This window comes from Dendrobium catenatum, unplaced genomic scaffold (genome assembly GCF_001605985.2).
Source record: "Dendrobium catenatum unplaced genomic scaffold, ASM160598v2 fragScaff_scaffold_1089, whole genome shotgun sequence".
Taxonomy (NCBI): Eukaryota; Viridiplantae; Streptophyta; class Magnoliopsida; order Asparagales; family Orchidaceae; genus Dendrobium; species Dendrobium catenatum.
The window spans coordinates 1,430,134-1,449,863 of record NW_021319551.1 but is presented as its reverse complement, the minus strand read 5'-3'; the positions used below and the strand labels follow the sequence as shown (position 1 = coordinate 1,449,863).

General features: G+C 34.9%; 1 protein-coding gene across 1 annotated transcript in view; it reads right to left on the bottom strand.

Moving 5' to 3' along the window:
* The window catches only part of LOC110098638 (histone-lysine N-methyltransferase ASHR1), a 35,465-nt gene extending 19,763 nt beyond the window's left edge, over nt 1-15,702 (bottom strand). The window contains exons 1-12 of the mRNA XM_020825524.2: nt 15,594-15,702; nt 15,332-15,477; nt 9,643-9,777; nt 3,698-3,752; nt 3,484-3,602; nt 2,864-2,952; nt 2,663-2,744; nt 2,475-2,573; nt 2,286-2,376; nt 2,093-2,212; nt 1,313-1,419; nt 942-1,011 (exon numbers count right to left, since the gene is read on the bottom strand). Coding sequence (XP_020681183.2) covers nt 942-1,011; nt 1,313-1,419; nt 2,093-2,212; nt 2,286-2,376; nt 2,475-2,573; nt 2,663-2,744; nt 2,864-2,952; nt 3,484-3,602; nt 3,698-3,752; nt 9,643-9,777; nt 15,332-15,477; nt 15,594-15,693 — 1,213 coding nt within the window. The 5' untranslated portion in view covers nt 15,694-15,702. The remainder of the gene's footprint in view (nt 1-941; nt 1,012-1,312; nt 1,420-2,092; nt 2,213-2,285; nt 2,377-2,474; nt 2,574-2,662; nt 2,745-2,863; nt 2,953-3,483; nt 3,603-3,697; nt 3,753-9,642; nt 9,778-15,331; nt 15,478-15,593) is intronic.
* Nucleotides 15,703-19,730: the final 4,028 nt, after the last annotated feature.

The following is a 19,730-nucleotide window of genomic DNA, read 5'->3' as shown; positions in this document are numbered from 1 at the left end:
TCCATCGAGGCAATTAGTCACAGTTTCACACTAAATTTTAACTTAAAGCACGATCGATGCAATTATGAACAGGAGTAATTGAAAAATACATTAATCATTTCAAGAATTAGAGTCTACTCTGATGATTCATTCTTTACATCACACATCACAAGTCCAAAACTAAGTGTTTAGCTAGCCACAGAAAAGGTAACACACAAAACATATTTCATTACTAAGATCAAAACAAAATACAAAGAAGAGTTGTGTGGGATGTCACCTGGAAGCACTTATGTGATTGTTCTTCCTTAAGCATGCTCTCTCCACACACTCTCTTACACACACTCACTATTTTGTTCAAGAAAATAATTTGCCAGCCATAACAAATTTGGCCAAAATTCTATATATCCTTAGTACACAGACTATTAGGCATCACGGTGCTAAAAAAGATGGCGCCGCAGTGCAACTAAGTTTGACTGCTACAGCGCTAGGTTTGAACCATCACGCAATTTTTTCACTGAACCATTCCAACTCATAGTTTTTTAATCTACTTAATTTTTTATCACATATTTAAAATGATAGCATCATTATTATATTACTTTTATTATTTTTTAATAAAATTAGTATTTATTACATCATCCTGTTCGACTCCTGTTCAACTCAAGTTGAACAATCAAACTGTGAACCTCTCCTTCTTCCGAATCGTTGTCCGGTCCAGCTTTCCCAAACCTTGAGAAAAGCTATGAAAAAGATTCACAATAATTGATTGAAATTAAAATGAAACTAAATGAGCCATAGCAACGAACAAGATGAAATGAAATCAAGGATCTGCAATTAGTAATTTCTTCCACCGCAAAGGATGTGTCATGTTAGTTATAGAAATGAGTAGACAAATGAAATAAAGCATTTCGCAGCACACAAAATGCAAAACTCACACTACTGCAACTTTATAAAGAAGGGCTTACTTTGATAGACAGGAATTGTCAGCTGGCAACACGTCAAGGCATCTCTCCAATCGTTTAACTCCAAAAACACCTGCTTGGGTAGCAAGAAGTACTAGTCAAAGTGCTAATCCTATGATTAGAGAGACAGAAAAGGAATGATCCATCTGTTCAAGGACTTCCCCGCCTGGAGGAAGAAAAAACTTGAAAAAACATAGAAATAACAAACTTCAAAAGATTATCAAGCAAATATCTTTCATGCCAAAGAAGTAGGCGGAACCATAATCAAGCACGGCATCATTATCCATTTACTGCTAAGAGGGATATAATTTGTCTGTATTTGAAATCGAACACAAAACAGAAAGAAAGAGGAAAATGTCAGTAATTAACTACACCTTCAGAAGAGTTTCACGAGTTCCCAACAACTTGACTGAATGAGGATGAAACAAATTAACCTCGAGCTGCTCAAGTTTTTTGTACAACAAGCAAGCTTCAGAAAGATCTGATTTGAAGTCAATTGTCTCACTCGAAAACTTCATAAAACATATTATAAATCTTCATTTTCCTAAGGACATATCTATAGTATCTTCTACATAAGAAAAAAAAAACTATATTGATGATGATATTCAGGGTTTGTTTAGTTGGGTCTTAAGCTAAGTATAAATATGGCAAGGTTAAGCCTTAAGCAAAGTTAAACTGTTTGTTTGGTCAGAAACATAAGCTGATATATGCTGAGAAAGCTCATTTTCTTATCATCGTATTCTAATATTGCATAAACACGAGTGTATTTAATTTTAAGACTACTAAATGATGATTAATTTTACTTTAAGAAGTTTCAAAACAAATTGGCAGCATCTCCAGATGAAATATAAGATTTTCACTATGTAGGGGGCAAGCAACATGCCCAACAGCAAGGATGCGACTGGGAAGGAGAAGACTTGACTCTAGGAAAGGAAATCATGCAGACAAGCTGAGCTGCTAAGCTCAATTGCAACCCCCGTTATTTTACAGGGCTTACTTCCCCTCTTAGGAGAAAAGTCGAGCTTACATCTCTCAAGCTTATGTGTGGTGTTTTTTAAGCTATTTGGTCTGGCTTAAGGGCTTAAACAAGGTTAAGCCTTACTTAATCGTTCCATAAACTTTTCATGCAGCATTAAACTCTTAGTGAAGGATACTTCCAGTGGCAAGAGAAGAAGCAGCCTTTGCTGATAATTTTTCTACTTCATTAGCAATCCTATTTATGTCGTACTCATCCCTACTGTGACCACATACCTGGCATGTAAAAGCTTTATTTTCTGCATAGAAAGTCATTTTATTGTTAAAGTAGATACTTCACAATTATATCATCCAAACTTATTGATGGTTTACCGGCTTTGTAAAACAAGAAGCCAAAGCATTTCTGATCCTTACATCCATAACCTTCCAGAATAGCAACTTCCTTAAGCTCTTCAAGTGGATTCTTGATGAAGGAAAAACAGATATAAAGATGAAAAATATAAGAATATTACTTTCTGCAAAAGACAAGGACAGTCGTAATATGGATTCAACATAAACAACCTTGGTGCAACGAGGACAACTGCATTTGAAGAAATAGTGATTTAAGGAGTTTTGTCTTGTCTCAGTGGTTGCAGCAGTATCAATGTAACTAATCACAACCTTGAAGAGTGAAGTGCATCAGCATACAAGTATCAACTGCATTAAAATCAATAAAAGCAATATAGAATGATTTCCCGAGGAGATCTTACTTCATCACCCTTATGTATCGGTTCCACAGCCCGAACTAATGCTATTTGACCCTCAAATACCAAAACTGAATTTGGTATACAACTAAACTCAACATGATTCAATCAGCAGTGAATTTCTTAAATAGAAAAGAATCTGCATATAGCAGCTCCGTATAAAGAAGAAGACAAACAAAGAAAAATGCTTCATCAAAAGGTATCAACCTGTGATTAATAATGGAAACTACAGGATACAGTCCAGTTCCCAGTGGTCTGAGCTCGTCATCACAGATTGTATGAGCATTACATGAAAGCTGCATCAGACCCAACAGAACTATATCACTGAATAAAAACGAAAGATGAGTGACAAAATAAAGCTTCTTAAATGTTTAGATGAAAATGAAATTTAGTTCCAATGTTCCAATCATACTTCTTCAATATTTTCAGAATAAATCAAGCAAGTTGACTAAAGTGGTATGCGATATGCGAAATCAATGGGGAAATGTTCGATTTATTTTTTCATTCCAAAAATGACAATCCTGAGTTTGTTAAGCCAAGATATATAAAGGATGACCCAGTTAAATAGGGATTGTTATGGTGGCATTGTCCATTTCCGATTACTTAAAAGTAAGAAAAAGGTAGATAACGGACAAAAACAACTTTTCTGCTTGAAAGAATTCGTGATCCAGTTTTTGAAGGAGAAAGTTATTTCTCTAAGTTCATAGATCACATTATTTGTAATTTATTGCTCATCATTCTCAAAAACAAATAATAAAACTTTCCTTCAAATGTTCTAACATCTGAAAAAGGACAACAAGAATGAACTACTAGTTTTGAATTATAACCTTTGAAAAGTTCTGTGTTATCTCCCTGAGGTCAACCTCCAATGAAGGAAGTACCACCTTCACAAGATTAGACATTTGAGCATACAGTACAATTTGTTTCTCATCAAGATCAGACATATCTTAGAAAGAAAACAATGGTCAATAAAACATGGAATTATAATCTAAGAATGCTATGGTGATTGTCATATAAAATATGGAAAGAGCTGCAGGATACGAGAAACCAGTGCAGCCACCAAGTCATAATTATCTGTTGCAGTTGTTGGGATAACCTAGACAGGAGAAAATATAAAAGAAATATCAAGAAGTGGATTGTAGCTACTAGCCTTAATGCATAATTATACGCAGCAATACTAAAAATTAAAGATCAAAGAGAGAATTAAGAAAAATGGTTATACCGCTCAAGAATAAAAACATAACTAAAGATAAGAAGCCATTCATAAATATGTACAAGAAAATATAAGTACAGAGAACCATGTAGTGCCATTGTTGATGCATCATACGCAAACGCTTAAAACATTGCCATCTCCCGTATTTCACGATCTTATATTAGATGTCATATGTATTTGGTCAATATGGATGAACAGAAAATTATTGGAATGCAGCAGAATAATAGAAATTAATAGGTAACTGAAAAAAAAAACTATGGAAAAGATCCCAAGCAACAAAACATTGAGACATACAAATATTAAATCATCAAAGCAATAAAACTTGGAGCCAAAATAAAGGCCATAAGATTTTACATTTAATTTACATCATCATTTTTAGAATGAATAAAGGTTATTTATAGAAATAGCATGATGACTAAAAGTCGAGCATATAAGGGTTGTTTGGTATGCAGAATTAGGAGAGTAAAGTAATTTATTTACCCGCATTTCGTAAATTACGTCGTTTGGTTGGTCTTGAGGGAAAAGGAATTCCTCCGAAGGATCAGCGGGGTGTTACGGAGGCCATTTCGTGCTACTTCAAAACCCGCTCAAATTGAGCGGGTTATAAATCCTCTTGCATGAAATATTTGATGGAGTCAAGCGGGGAGGAAGCCATCTCAAAGTCTCGGTCGGCGAACATCATTTGATGGAGTCGGCGTTCTGCGTTAGTGACGGCCATGGAGGTAATGTTGCTCTCGCCTTGGAGGATGTTACGGAGACGTGACTGAATGTCGGAGATTCTGTGTGGCTCGTCGTAGATTGGCTGGCAGGATTCGTCGTCGGAAACGAAAAGGACGACAGCCATCCTGCCATTGTGCGTAGTATTCAGGATGTTATGGGAGGGGCAGCAGCTACGGCGGTGCAGCCATGGAGAACTCTCCTCACTGCAGCGCTGGAATCTAATGCGTACCTCAATCATTCTTCCTACTTCCAACTCGTATACTTCTGCTAAACCCATGCCGCCCTTTATTTCTTCTTGTTCGTTTTATTTTTTTAGAAACCCTAAAGTTTAATCTCCAAAGCTTCAACTTTTGGTGTTTAATTCTTATTTTGAATTTTCTTTCAGGCCACTGTATCCGTTAATGGAAGGCCCGCAAATCGAACAGTGATATTCAGGTTCTTAAGGCGACAGCCCTTTTTTCTCATTATTTTAGGGCTCGAATAAGTTTCTTTCTCCCACATCCTCTTTTTGTTGCTGCAGAGGGTTTCAAGAAGGCAGCGATAATATCCTTATTAATACGGATAGGCGAACTAAGAAGGTTCAGCTATTTTTTTATGTTTTTGATTTTGAAAATTACTTTGAGTTCTGCCATTGTAGCACTATTTAATTTTTTGTCATTATAACAAAGGAAGTTTTCTTCTGAAATCTATGCCACTTTCAACCAATTGTTGCAGGTTGAAGAGATTACTCATTATCCATATGGCGAGGTAATGTGTTCATGATTTTGAATATGGCTAATTCTTGATAAGTTTACTAGTGTACTATTCTAAACATTGCTTGTATTTGTCAATTATTGAATGCATGAGTTGCTAAATAAATTGTTCATTCAAGTTAGGAAGAATGTAGCATAATCATCAACGCTTGTCCTATTCACCCTACTTATCTGCTAACAAACTTATCCTTTTGATTCAGTGAAAGATATGCACATTTCGCATCGCAATTGGCTGCATGCAGCTTTGGAGTATATGCAATGGATTGGATTGGTAAGCTGGAGCCATTGTTGTAGTATAAGCTTGATCGTTAGTGTGACATATCTATGTGTACTTATTCTGCTTGAAAGAATGTTGTAAATTTTGGTTAAGATTATTGAGGGTGATTTAAGTTGTATTATTCTCTTGTTATATTCTGATTGTAGTAACCTTTGGGCTCTATTTATGATTTAATTTCAATGCTTTATATCCACTAGAGAAATATTTAATGTTTGGCATTCTGTACAGAGGAAGCCACCATAAGTTTTCTTCAATTCAAACTTGTACTGGACTATTGTCCTAATCTTGCTTCGGTTTAATACCTGAGGTAAGCTCCAAGTAGAGTTTGCACTTTGGCTTCTTTTGGGGTGGTTTTCTTACTTTCTTAAAGCAGTTTTTAAGTATAAATATTAAAAATTTTGTACTAAAAAACTGCTTTATGAAGCAGATAAAAAGTTGTATGAAACGAAGCCTTAGGTTTTGTTTCCAATGCCTTTCTTACTGCTTCTTAAAGTAAAATTTTTGTAAAGCTGTTTTAGAAAGCAATAAGAAAATTGTCCCAAATGAAGACTTAAATTTTATTTGGGATGATTTTTTTATTGCTTCTTAATGCAATTTTTCAATGTAAATGTAAAAATTAAAAATTTTAAACTGAAAAATTATTTTAAGATGCAATAAGAAAGTCGTCCCAAATGAAGTCTTAGTCATCATAATTAATTAGTTAAGCTCAAGCTCAAATTAGAGGTGTCAAAATAAATTATTACAAAAAAATCACTTTTACTTTACTCTGGTTTTACCTAACCAAACAAGGGAAACAATTCTCCTGCGTTTATTTTGCAGACAACCAAACAGTCTTAAAGTATTCGGAATGCACTAGATTTACTTTATATTGCATTTAATTTACACTGCATTTTCTTTTCAGGCAACCAAACAGCCCCATAATCACCATGAAAATAAAATATAAATATAAATATTTGCTAATTTCTAGTAAATTTGTATATAAAAAAACAACACCTTGTCTATTTAGATCATCATCTTCTGATAGCATACTACATCAAAATTACTCCAAAATCCGGAAGAGTTCTCCGGAATCCTCCAGAATTACACAGTAGCAATAATGCATTCAATTACCAACTTGTAATTACTTGAAGGTAGATAATATCTCCATTTTTTTCAAAATAATTGTGGTAATTTCAAATGCTACCAGTAGAAGCATCGGTGCGATCTAAGTCCATTCTTTATGCAATATCTTCAAAAAAGATGGTCGCAGATCTTCATAGAAATAATGACATTTTTAAAGGAGAAAGAAGGCCTACTAGGTTTCTAATTTTTTTTTCATTTTCTCTTTTATCGTTTTATACAAACAAAGAACTTACAATCCAGGTTATAAAATCTACATGATCAAGGAAAGAAAAGCATAAACATGTTTCATAGGATTAAGTGGTGGCATACGGCAGGTAAATTTCGAACTTCTTTTTTTTGGTAGATGGATCAAAGGATTCTGTTTTCCAACCAACAAGATAGGGCTGGTCATATACGGTTGATTTCGGATTGGGACATGGTGGAAAAGTGATTAGGGATTTAATTCAATGTCTGTTAAATTTACACTCAGAATTTACATAATTATGGCGATATTTTAAGAGTAGTTGAGAGAATCTTAGAGATAATGTGGAGAGAAAGAAGAAGGGAGTATAAAGAGAAAATTTAAGTGGTGGAATTATGACCTAGGATAAGGTTATGAAATTTAAAAGGTGTGAAAGTGTTAATCTTTTAGAATAGGTTGCCAAAAAGGGCAAAATTGACCTTTTTGTTGAGCCAAATCTAATGTGAGATAAGATGTCTAATTCAATCAAAAAGACTGTTGTAGGGAAGTTATAAGAAAATCTAAAAAAAAAAATTATAGAGTAAAAAGGAGTCTGCTGAAAATAGGGGCTTAAAAATAGGTTTTTGGGTCGGGTTCGAGTCCAACCCGAAAATGAATCGCCTTCAATTAATCTGACCCAACCTGATTAGACAAACACGTTAGAAGTTCATACCCTAATTTGACCCGCCTCTAACCCCAGTTGACCTGACCCAACTCGACCCCCTCTAACCCGTAGGTGCGAGTAGGATAGCAGGCTAGCATCGAGCGTGGGTGCTAGCGAGGGCACGACCGCGAGCTAGCGATTGCGCAAGCGCATGCCGCGGGGCGAGGCAGGAGAGCATGACGTAGTGGGGGATTCTAGGTTGTGGCACATATGTTAAATTCTGCTCATTTCCAAGTTAGTAGGTTGATTGACCCAAACAAGACCTGATTTTTAAAACAGTTCAGCAATTAAGACTCGAATTCGACCCGTTTGTTAAACCGGTAGACCCGAAACCAGATTTTTTTTAGTCGAGGTTGGGTCCCAGTCTAGTTTTCAAGTTGTGTCAATAATTGACACCCCTAGTGAATAAGGTATATAAAGTTATTACGCAAAAAAATGCATTTTTAAATTATGGTAAAATTTGATTACTATGAAGGCCTGTGATGATTATAGAAAAGCTAAAAGTTTTGCAAAGATGGTGGTGAACAAAGCAAAAGCTATAGCTTTTGATGATTTTAATGTTTCTTACAAAGTAGAGGACAAATATAGAATAGCCAAAGAGATAAAAGTTCTAGAATTTCTGATCAAATTAGATGTATTAAAAATGAAGATCAATGGATATTAGATAATGATGAAAACATCAAACACAAAAAAATATTACTTTGAGGAATTATTAAATGAAAGATTGAAAAAAGAATTTATTTTAGAAATGTATAACGAACAATATTATGAATCATATTATAAATTTATCTTAAAAAGTGAAGTTCAGTTAACTCTAAAAAAAATTCCTAAAGGTTTTTAGATATAGATGAGATACCTTATTGAGAGTTAAAGGTGATGTGGGCATTCAGTGATTTGTGACAATAGGTCAAATTTTGAAGGTTAAAACTATGTCAAATGACCGGAGAAATTTTTTTTTTCTCACAAATATTTAAACATAAAAATGTTCAAGATTATTCTTACTATAAAGGAATCAAATTTATGAATCATATAATGAAATTATGGGAGAGAATAATAAATCATAGGCTTAAAAAATTATATCAATTTGATTTCATGCCATGAAGAGCTACTATGAAGAGAGTAATAAACCAAAGCATACATAGCTAAATATGATCAGATTCAGTTGAGTCGTACCTAATGCTACAATTTAGTTTTCTTTCCTCCACTCTTTTAGTCCATTTAAGCCGACGAGAGGTCACTAGTCAGCATCGAGTGAACCATACCTTATAAGTATTGTCGTCATAGACAGATGTCAAAATAAGCAACAGAGATAAGTGAAATGCAATGTCCAATGCTAACCTACCACCTTAGACCATGTCAAGGTGGAAGACACACGTATGCTCACAAATGAATGCCATCACCATAGAGCAAGTACCTAAATATCAAAGCAAAGTGACCACAAACATACATGAATTAATTGTGGGATTTTGAGCATTTCAAAAACCAAATCTAACTAAAACTCTGTATTAACAGTAGAGGTAATGTGGTTAAAACATCAATCTGTCTCCTAAAAATATATCTTAAGTTTCCTCATGGAAACATTAAAAGCTTCTCAAAAACTAACAAAACAACCTAAACATTTCTGCCCACCCACACGCATACATACCAACAATACAAAAGTATCATAATGATAATTATCGAGGCATTACTGTATTCAGTGCTAAGCAAATGAAGATTAAAAGGACATCTAATCTGCTTAATGCAGAACAAAAAGACTTCAAGTTTACCATATGCAGATTTTGAGGTGAAATGCATTTCAACAAAGGAAATCACATAGATACAATGTAGCAACAGAACGATAATTTAGTCATTAAACATATATCAGGGTTGGTCCAATGTCTAAAATGTGTACGGAGGGAGTACAAAAGGAAACTTAACAAATTACTATAAAGCAGTAGACAGAAACTCTCAAAAAGACGGAAAGCCTTAAAGAAAGGAAAAGGCTATGCAAGACGCTATCAAGAAAAGGTATTTTTTACCCGATCATTTTGCAACTTCCTTCTGAGTACAAGTCTGATCATTAATCTTATCGTTGGAGTTAGCATTTTTCTCTTATCCTCGGTCAAGGAGGAAAGGGCTTTGCATTCCAGTTGGTGTAGTTTCCACTCTGATTTCTAAAGAATAGCCAGAATACAAAAGTTAACGAAAGTCGAAACAGCAGAAAAACTGATAACAGCGAATTAAATTAGATTAAGCAATAAGGGAAAACAATAAGCAACAAAATGACAGTAGAATTTTCACAGCATCGTATCTGGTAATAATTTCAACTGAAACAAGCAAGAATTTTAAATAATAATAAAAAGTTACAGGAGCCTAAATTGAAAAGCTTGCCATTCATCATAATAACCCTCCCAGAAGTTTTTTTTTTTTTTTTTCTTCTATAATTTCCATAAATTTGCTGTTGAGTTTAGAATGCAAAATTGGAGTAATAGTTAGATTGGCTCTATATTGCATATCACAGATAACAGCTTCCATGTAATGCAAGGGTAAAAGACTAAGCAGTATTATCAAAAGTGAGTTGGATGCTCTCCTAGGTGCCTAGGTGAGGTGCAACAAGGCTTCAACACCTCAAACACCTCCAAGATAGGCGTCATCACTAAGCCACAGCCTATGCAAGGACCTTGGTGCAAGTCCCTAGGCAATATGGAGCTCATCTCTATGAAGCATAATTTTCTATTATTTTTAAAGCATGCCTAACCATATTATGAGATAATGGGCTACAAATCTAATGAAGACAACAAAGTACAGTTGATGAAAAAAATGAAACAGATTATAGTGAAGATTAGATTAAACTTAAATTTATATATATGGCTGTTTAAACTTGAAACCTAACTCTTGGGTCTTATGGGAAATTTAGTTTAAAAAAACATTTTAGCAAGATTTGGAATGACACAAAACTTACAAATATGCTTATTTTTACAACATTTGATTTTATTGTGATGATTATCATATTATAAATCCCAAAATTACCTTCATAATTAAAAAAGGTGAAACTTTTTAGTGTCTCACTTTGCTCAAGAGAGCGTCTGAGCGCCCCAAGCTTTTTTAAACAATCGTATTGCCCTAAGGGAACCAACTACTTTTAACAATTGAGATCACATACATCATTCCTTCCTGAAATACTACGTAAGCAAGAGTTTAATACACAAGTAAAACTTTTTCTCATATGAGTTTAGCTAAAGACATTATCTATTATATTAAAAATAATAAATTTTAATGACTCTTAAAATCATGTTTTATGGAATATTAAAATTAAACATAGAAAGTTTTATTTTTAATAGGCATTATTAGTTACATTTTTAAGCAATTTCTTTCATTTTTTTAATGCCATTCTGGCATCTTATGCAATATATAGCATTTTCAATTCAATAATAAACGAAGTTCAACCATGCAAGTTGAAAGACTAAAATAGAAAGGTCAAGTACAAACAAATAGTAATAGAGACAAAAGAATGGCTGCTGACTAAAAGCAATCTAAATAACTAGCATTTTTTAGATAATCTATGTAAATTGGAAAATCAATCAGTCCTTGTACAATTTATTTGCTACTATAGCGATGAGGAAATTACTTTTCAAGCTTGTTGCCCATAACTATGAATCCATGGAGTAAATTACAATGCTTTCAAGGCATATTTGTCAAGCAAATACGAAGTGTGAAATGCCAGATTTTTGAAAAGCAAAGCAACATAAACGTTCCAAAATGGGGCTTAATAGTACAGGTGCATATATATATATATATATATATATGCAAGTATTAAAAAGGTAATGAAAAAAGATGAATGCCATGGAATAAGTTTGAGAACTGAAAAAGTGAGAAGATTATTACTTTTCAAATATAGGATTAGAAGAGAACAGATTTTTAAACTTGAATAAAACCTGATTTCAGATTAAAAAATGATCACGTAGATTAAAAAGATTACCATAAAAGTTCCAAAGAAAATAACAGAGAGACTTTGGGGGCAGTGAAGTCACTACAAGAAGAACATGCATTACTAGCAGAAAATTCACCGGTGATTAGTGCACGTGGCTGAATTCCTGACAAAAAATCCTTTGGAATTTTTACTTAATTTCCATTGGAAATTCTACTGGAAAAGACCCTATTTTATCCCAACTCAGCACGACACTCCCATTTCTCGTTTTTTCTTCTCCAACAGCAACTGTCATCGTCTCGATAGCTCCTCGTCGTTCACCGTGCATCCTACACCATTTCGTCCATTGTTTGACATTTGGGAGATAAATCTTCAACTCTTTACTCATTTCCAATTTTCAAAGGATTTCATCCGTTAGTAAATTGCATTTTTGTGCAATCTAGGGTCACCCAAATATTAGATTTTGCATTCATTTCTCTATCAGGGATTACATTACATCCAAAATAATTATATCTATCATGCACACATGTCCAAAATATTGGAGAGGTTTGGAGGATTACAAATTATAGATAGATGTTGATTATTCATAAAATTATTCATGAATTAGCTAATTGTGTATAATTATATTATTTTATTGATTAAGGACAAATTTGAAACTAATTGTTTTATAACATTTTGATATTGTGAAGAAGGAATGCCGGGAAAAGAGAGCAATACAATGTTATTATACCTATTAAAATATTTTTGTTTGTACAATTGTTTACGCAAATTACATATGGATATATGAAATCAGGGGTCATAAATGCATAATAGATTGTTACCATAGTTTAAAATTGCACAATAAAAGCGCACCTCATAGGCTCTTTATTGCTTAAACAATTCTGCACAATTTCAACCCCAGGCGCGTTATTGCTTAAACAATTCTAGGACCAGGAGAGGCGTACGCCTCATGGAGCCTGAGGCGTGCCTCAAAGGCGCAATTGCACAATAATGGGTGAAACGTACGCCTCAAGCAAATGGGTCCCACTCACTTAAGTGCCTAATAAAATACCCCCCTTCATTCCTCCCTTCCATCAGCCGACTCGAACCACATGAAGAAGGAGAGCTTTGCATGACCCGCCCTAGCATCCCTTGGTTGGCCTTCCCGCCACCTCTCCTGCCGGCGCCACCTCACGCCGATGATTCCAACCCTGAGTTACAGAGTTTTGCAATTAAGGTTTTTGGGCCTTACTGGTTCTTCCTCTGGGTGTGAGCGAAACTGGGGCACATATAGTCAAGTGCAAACGAATAGAAGAAATTGACTTTCGACACTCAGAATAAACTCCCTTGTGTATATTATGCACAACAAGAGGTTGAAAGATAAAAGGTTGAGGAAAAAGGGGTTGAAGGATGATGAAGACCCTTTGGTGTGTGAAGATGTGGTGTCTGATAATGAGTGGTTCATAGATTTGTCATTATCAAACCTGCAGTTAAGCACGGGGAGCGATGACTAGCGGGGGAGTGCGTGGTGTGACCGTGAGTGGGCGACAAGGAGAGCGAGGGTGTGACCGCAAGTGCGGGAGGGAAGCGTGGGCGTGAGGCTGTCAACGTGACTGTGTAAGACTTAAGGAGCGGGGGACGAGGCAGGTCGCTAGCTGCGTGCATAATGTGCAGACGCAGTGCGAGCGAGACAGTGGGGTTGCATACGGGTCAGTTCCGAGTTAGCGGTTTGACCCGGACCCAACCCAATTTTTCATGCCGGTCAAGACTTAGAAGTTGAACTCAACCCTTTTATTAAACCAGTAGACCCAAAATAGAATTTTTTGGGTCGGGTTTAGATCAGGTTTTGATGTCATCTCAAAAATTGACACCCCTAACTCCGCTAAGACTTACTATGAACAAAAGTAACAACATGTTTTGATAAATCAAACTCAACAAGTAACTTATATCTATTAAAGCATAAAAGGTAAATGAATGAATGAAAAGTATAACATATCAATAACTAAGAGTAGAAATCAACAATCAATGTAATCATGCAATAAAATCGCATGCTATGATTCCTAAATGGTTCCAATGTACTGCTATCACAACTATGCATGTTAACTTGTAACTAATGCAATGTCAATCAGATTTATGCACATATAATCATATAAGATATTATCATACCATTATATGACCCATTTGTTATTTAATGTACAATTAACGTCTAATATATATATATATATATATATATATATATATATATATATATATATATAGTCGATTTTGTCAAATACTTTGCATTGGGAAGATAAAAACTAACCTAAGGAAATTCAATTATTTTTTATAGAGTCATCACTCTGAGGGTTCGTCGGCCCAGCTAGCCAATATTCAATAAACTTATACTAAGTTATATACCATTGCACAAATGCATATAGTCTTATGTTTTTGATAAACAAATTTTCATATGAGTTATATAGTCACTATGGCAATTTAGAAATTTCATAATTAATATGATTTGAAAAAATACTAGCTATTGTAATTAACATGGTTAATGTGAATGAATTAAATTAAAGGAATAATTATGCAAAAATTATTCAAGGTAATGTTACTTCTACACATGTTTTTTTTTTTTTTACATTAGTTCTACACATGTTAATATCATCATGAACAATAAATAGTTCTACACGATTATGAAGTAATAAATAAAAATTTAATATAAAACTAACAACATAAAATATCTAGAAATTTCATACAAGTAATAAAAGTAACACCTCCAACAAAGAAAGGTGTGGTTATCAAAGATAGAAAATTATATACATGTGTGTAATGGTATATAAGTTGATATAACTCTATTTAATATTTGCTTGTTGGACTGACGGGCCCTCTAAATGAAGCCTCTACAGGAAATCATTGGATTTCCTTGGGTTGGTGTTTACTTTTCCAATGCAAGCTGTTTGACAAAATAAACTATAGTTATATATATAAATGAATAGATATAATTAGACATAAGTTGAGCATTGAATGACAGATGGATCATATAATGGTATATAATTATATCTACATAAATCTGATTGATATTACACTAGTTATAAAGTTAACATATACAGTTGCAATAGTAGCATATTTGCCATATTAAAACCGTCGTAAAAATCATGACACGTGAATAACATGCATAAATATATTGATAATTAATTTCTACTCTTACCTACTGATCAATCATACTGCATAACTCATTCCTTTGTCGGTTATACTTCAATAGATAAGAGTTACATATTAGATTTGATTTAACAAACTCACTTATAGTTATTTTTGTTCATAGCAAATACTACTGAAGCCCTAGGTAGATAGCCACCTCATAAGCAGAACTATCAGTAGTAAAACTGATATTGAGTAATTTTATATTTCTATTAAGTTATTTATACCTTTTTTTTGCGATTGGATAGTTTCTTTCTTGTCATTTATTTTTTTTTTACATTTTTTTTTTCTAGCTGTATTTTTAGTGTATTATTTTTGAATTCATAATAATGAAATGAATGTTAAGTTTTTTTCTATTATTTACTCTGATGCATTATATTGTATTATATACACTTTTCTTCTTTGAGTAGAAAATAGTTCTTTGTACTCCTTAATCGCATCTTGTGTTGTTGGGATGTGACATTAGAGCATCGAATCTCGTCAGAACTTCAAAATTAAGCATGTTTGTGTGGGAGAAATTATATGTTGTGTAACCTCCTGAGAAGTTACACCAATGGGATAAAACTGTAAGACCATTCAGCCAAAATAGATAATACCTCAAAAGTCAAGAGTTTGGGTTGATACAAAAGCCTAAGAAAAAGTACCTGGCAGGCACTACCACAATACCACGCAATCCGGCATCCAGAGCATTTCCTCAAGTTGGTAGTTGAAAAACATCCATCACATGACGACCCCGTGGAAGATTTACTCGGCGAGCTCGCATAAGGTTCTTGACAAATTATCACATCCCCTGAGGCAAGTCAATTTAATATTCAGCAAAAAGCTAACACACGTCGTCGTTTTTAAGACTTCAAAACCCTAGAAAAAATAAAATGAGGGGAAGTAGAAACAAGGTAGGAGACGGACCGGGCAAAAAGTCTTTGGCAGCAACAAGACCACGGCCTTTGCCGTGGATTGTTGAGACCGTCAAGCCCTCTGCATTAAGAGCACGCTCAAAAGCGTTCATGTTTTTCACGTTGAAGTCGCTCTGGTTGTCGAAGCTGCAAGGCTTCTGCATTCTTCGAGCAGCGGCCCGAAGGCTTGAAGAAGCCTAACAAATTAAGCGTACGGGATATCATCAATCTATTTAAAATATAAACTATCACACAACTCTCCTTCCTATTGTTTGAGAGCTAAGACTTCCAACTAAAAAGTCTAGAGTTTGAATCTAAGTGTATGCGTTGTATGTGAGTTTATCTTAAATGACCTAAATGTCATATATATATATATATATAATATATATATATATATATATATATATATAGTGCAAATGAGTCGAGCCAAGGTAGTTACAGTCGAGTTCGACTAACTAATACCGAGCTCGAGCTCAAGCTTGATCACCTCGAGTCGATCTCAAAATCCAAGCTCGAGCTCAACTTGTCTTCATGTCGAGCGGCTCGTCGAGCTCAGTCCCTAGCTCCGTTGTCAAAGTTGTTGCGTCCATCGTCCCTCGTTCGCCGTCTCATCCATCTTCCCGACCTCCGTCCTTGATATCCTTCATCCCGAGCTCATCATCTTCTCCGTCGTCTTCTCGAACTCTGGTGACATCTTCCCGAGGTCCTGAGCTCGTAGTCCAAAAGGACGAACGTCATCATCCAATTCTTCTCCGTTGTCTTCTCGAACTCTAGCGACGTCGTCCCCAGGATTTGAGCTCGTAGTTGAAAATGACGGGCGTTGTCGTCCAGATCTTCTTCATTGTCTTCCCAAACTCGTGTCTGCCATCATTGTCTAGAGCTTGTTTGTCTTCGAGATCCACGTGTGAGCTCTGTCGATTTGGATTTCCCACTCATGAACTCCGTCATTTTCTATTTCCCGCACGTGAGCTCCATTATTTTCAATTTCTCGCTCGCGAGCTCCTTGGATTAGAATTTCCAGCCCGCAAGCTCAGCCGCCGAGCTGCTCGTCAAGACGACGAGTTGAGTCTGAGGCATGTTCGAGCTCAAGCTCGATATGCTCGACTCATAGAGCCTATTACCGAGTCAGCTTGATTCGGTTATACCCCTAATCTACAATATTCGTAATCTAACATAAATATACTTGGATGAGAATTCCAATGTATAATTAAATTAGAAATGTAAATTTTGAATTAAAAACATTTTGACTTTAATTTTAATAAATTTATTATCAAATTTAAAGTCTCTATGAGATGAGCCTAAAGACATTGAAGGTAGTGTAATACAAACCCAAATGAACCAGATCTAGTACTTGAAGTGTATAAAAAACTTTGGAACATTAATTAAATGATCAAAAGCTCACTAATTGTTACATGTTTACAATTAAATTAATCATCCCAACAAGACAAATCCAAAGAGCTCAAGACTCTGGAGACACGGAGGGGTTCTCTGAAAATTTTGAAAACCCTAGCCCCCGCCCTGCTTTTTCATCCACTTCCCTTCCTACTCTGGCTCTGTTGTAGGCCACATCTTTCTTGGATGGATGCGGGGGATCCCCTCTCCATCATTGACTTTCCACCTTTGGTCTCGAGACCCCATTCACTAAAGACTGCCAACCCTAAAGCTAATGATCTCGATGATGCCCTCAAATCTAAAACTATTCTTTTTTCTCGAAATACTTCTACATTAGATTTTTATGTTTCTTTTCTTCCTCATAACGATAATGTTACCAACTTCTTCTCTAATCAGCTCGCGAATGGTGTGAAACATTAGGAACTTTCTCATATTGGCTAATATCTTGGTAAGCGTCCTTACTATGAGGCTTTATTATCTATCATGAAAAAAAAATTGGGGTCTAAAAGGTAGTATTTCTCTTTTTTTCTTTTTGAATGGTTTTTTTTATTGTTGTGATTTACTTAATCTGAAGACTATGAGATGATCTGTTCGGGGGGGGGGGCTTAGTTTTTTTTTTTTTTTGTAAACCTTTCATTTTACAAAAATGGTCTCCCACTTTTATTCCTAAATGTGAAGAGTTTACCTCGATACCCCTATAGATTAAAATCCATGATCTTCCTCTTGCTTGTTCGAACCCTAAAAGTATATCTATGATAGCTAGCTACATAGGTATCCCTTTGGCTGTTGATCGGCTTACGTCTGAGTGAACTCTTCTCACTTTTGCTAGAGTCTGTGTGCACGTGAATGGGAAATCTAATCTTTCTGATGAAATTCTTATTTTGCTGGATGGTAAAATATATAAACTCCATGTTCAATACGACTAGAAACCATAAGTTTGTAAACATTGTGGCTCTTTTACTCATCCCTCTAATGCCTGTCTGAAAAACCATAACCCTAATCCTATTCCTACGATTAATTTTAATGTTTCAAATCCTGGGAGAAGCACTAACAGGATGCCTAAAGAGACTAGATTTAGGTCCAAATATAAAATACAAAGCCATTAAATCCCAAAACCTGTTGCTAACCCATCAGATCCATTGAAGGCTGGCCCCTTTAGAGTCCAAAAAGCTGATGTGAATCCTTTAGATGAAGTTGCTCTTCCTATTTCTAATGTTTAAGCTTTCTCTATGCACAATACTATTTTTGTTGATGAAAATTCTAGTGGTGAATTAAATGGTAACCCCCCTGCAAAGATTTCCTCCCCCGTTCATGTCATTTCCTCTAAATTTGATCAATAAGATGAGCCTAAATTAGACAAGGTTAACTCTTATAATGCTGAAGATTGTGCTTCTTTCATCAATTGACACACCTGTTATTATTCCAAATTTAAACTTTCCTACTGGTGATCTTTCCCCTTTCCAATACTGCTTCTATAGTAATGGGACATTCTAACTAGTTACATTCTCCTAACAAATTTGATGTTCTTAAAGATGATGACTCTTTTGAGGTTGTGGCTGCCTAGGTTTCTAATGTTATTATCAAGGAACCATTAATTCTCGAGCTAAGGGGTTTAAATAAGGCTCCAAAAATAAACAAAAAATCTTAATGATCAAATCTAGCTTGGATGTTTGGAATGTTCATAGTTTTAATAGCCCTAAAAAAGTCTTGATGCGCAAAAGTTTGTTACTTCTCATAATATGAATTTACTTTGTATTTTGCAAGCTAAGGTTTCCCATGGTGCTATTTGTGATGCTTGGTTTTCTGCTTCTCACGGAGTATTCATTTCAAATAATACAATAGTAACATAAAGCCTTTGTCCCACTACGTGGGGTCAACTGCATGAATCCTTTTTTTTTCATTGTGTCATGTTAAAAGTCAAATTCTCATTTAAATCTAATAAAGAAAGATCATTTCTAATATTTTCTATCCAAGTCTTTTTAGGTCTACCTCTACCTTTCTTAACATAAGTCAAATCATATACTTCAACTTTCCTTACCGGGTCATCAGAAGGCCTCTATTTAATGTGACCAAACCATCTAAGGTGACTCTCTCTAATCTTATCTTCCACTGGAGCTACTCCAACTTTTTCACGTATATGCACATTTTGTATCCCATCTCTAAAGGTAAAGCCACTCATCCACTTAAGCATCCTCATCTATGCAACACTCAACTTAGTATTATGCTTCTGTTTTAATGGCCAATGTTCGGCACCATAAAGCATTGCAGGTCTTACCACCATCTTATAGAATTTTCCCGTAAGTTTGAGGGGGACTTTTCTATCGCACAACAAGCTTGATTCATTCCTCCACTTCAACCATCCAACTTGAATTCTGCTGGTAATATCCCCATCTATTTCACCATCACTCTGAACAATAGATCTAAGATATCTAAAACATGAACACTTATTAATGACTTGATCGCCCAAAGTCACAATGCCCTCACTAGGTATATTGATACTAAAATTACACTCAATATATTCAATTTTAGACTCTAAGGTTGACCTCCATAATTCAAGTTTACCTTTAACTCCTTCTCTAGTCTTATCAACAAGAAGAATATCATCAGCAAAAAGCATACACCAAGGTATTTCCTCTAGCAAATGTCGAGTGAGAACATCCATGACTAAGCAAAAAGATATGGACTTAAGGCTGATCCTTGATGTAATCCAACCAAGATAGGAAAATACTTGGTCAGACCACCTTGTGTTTGAACACAA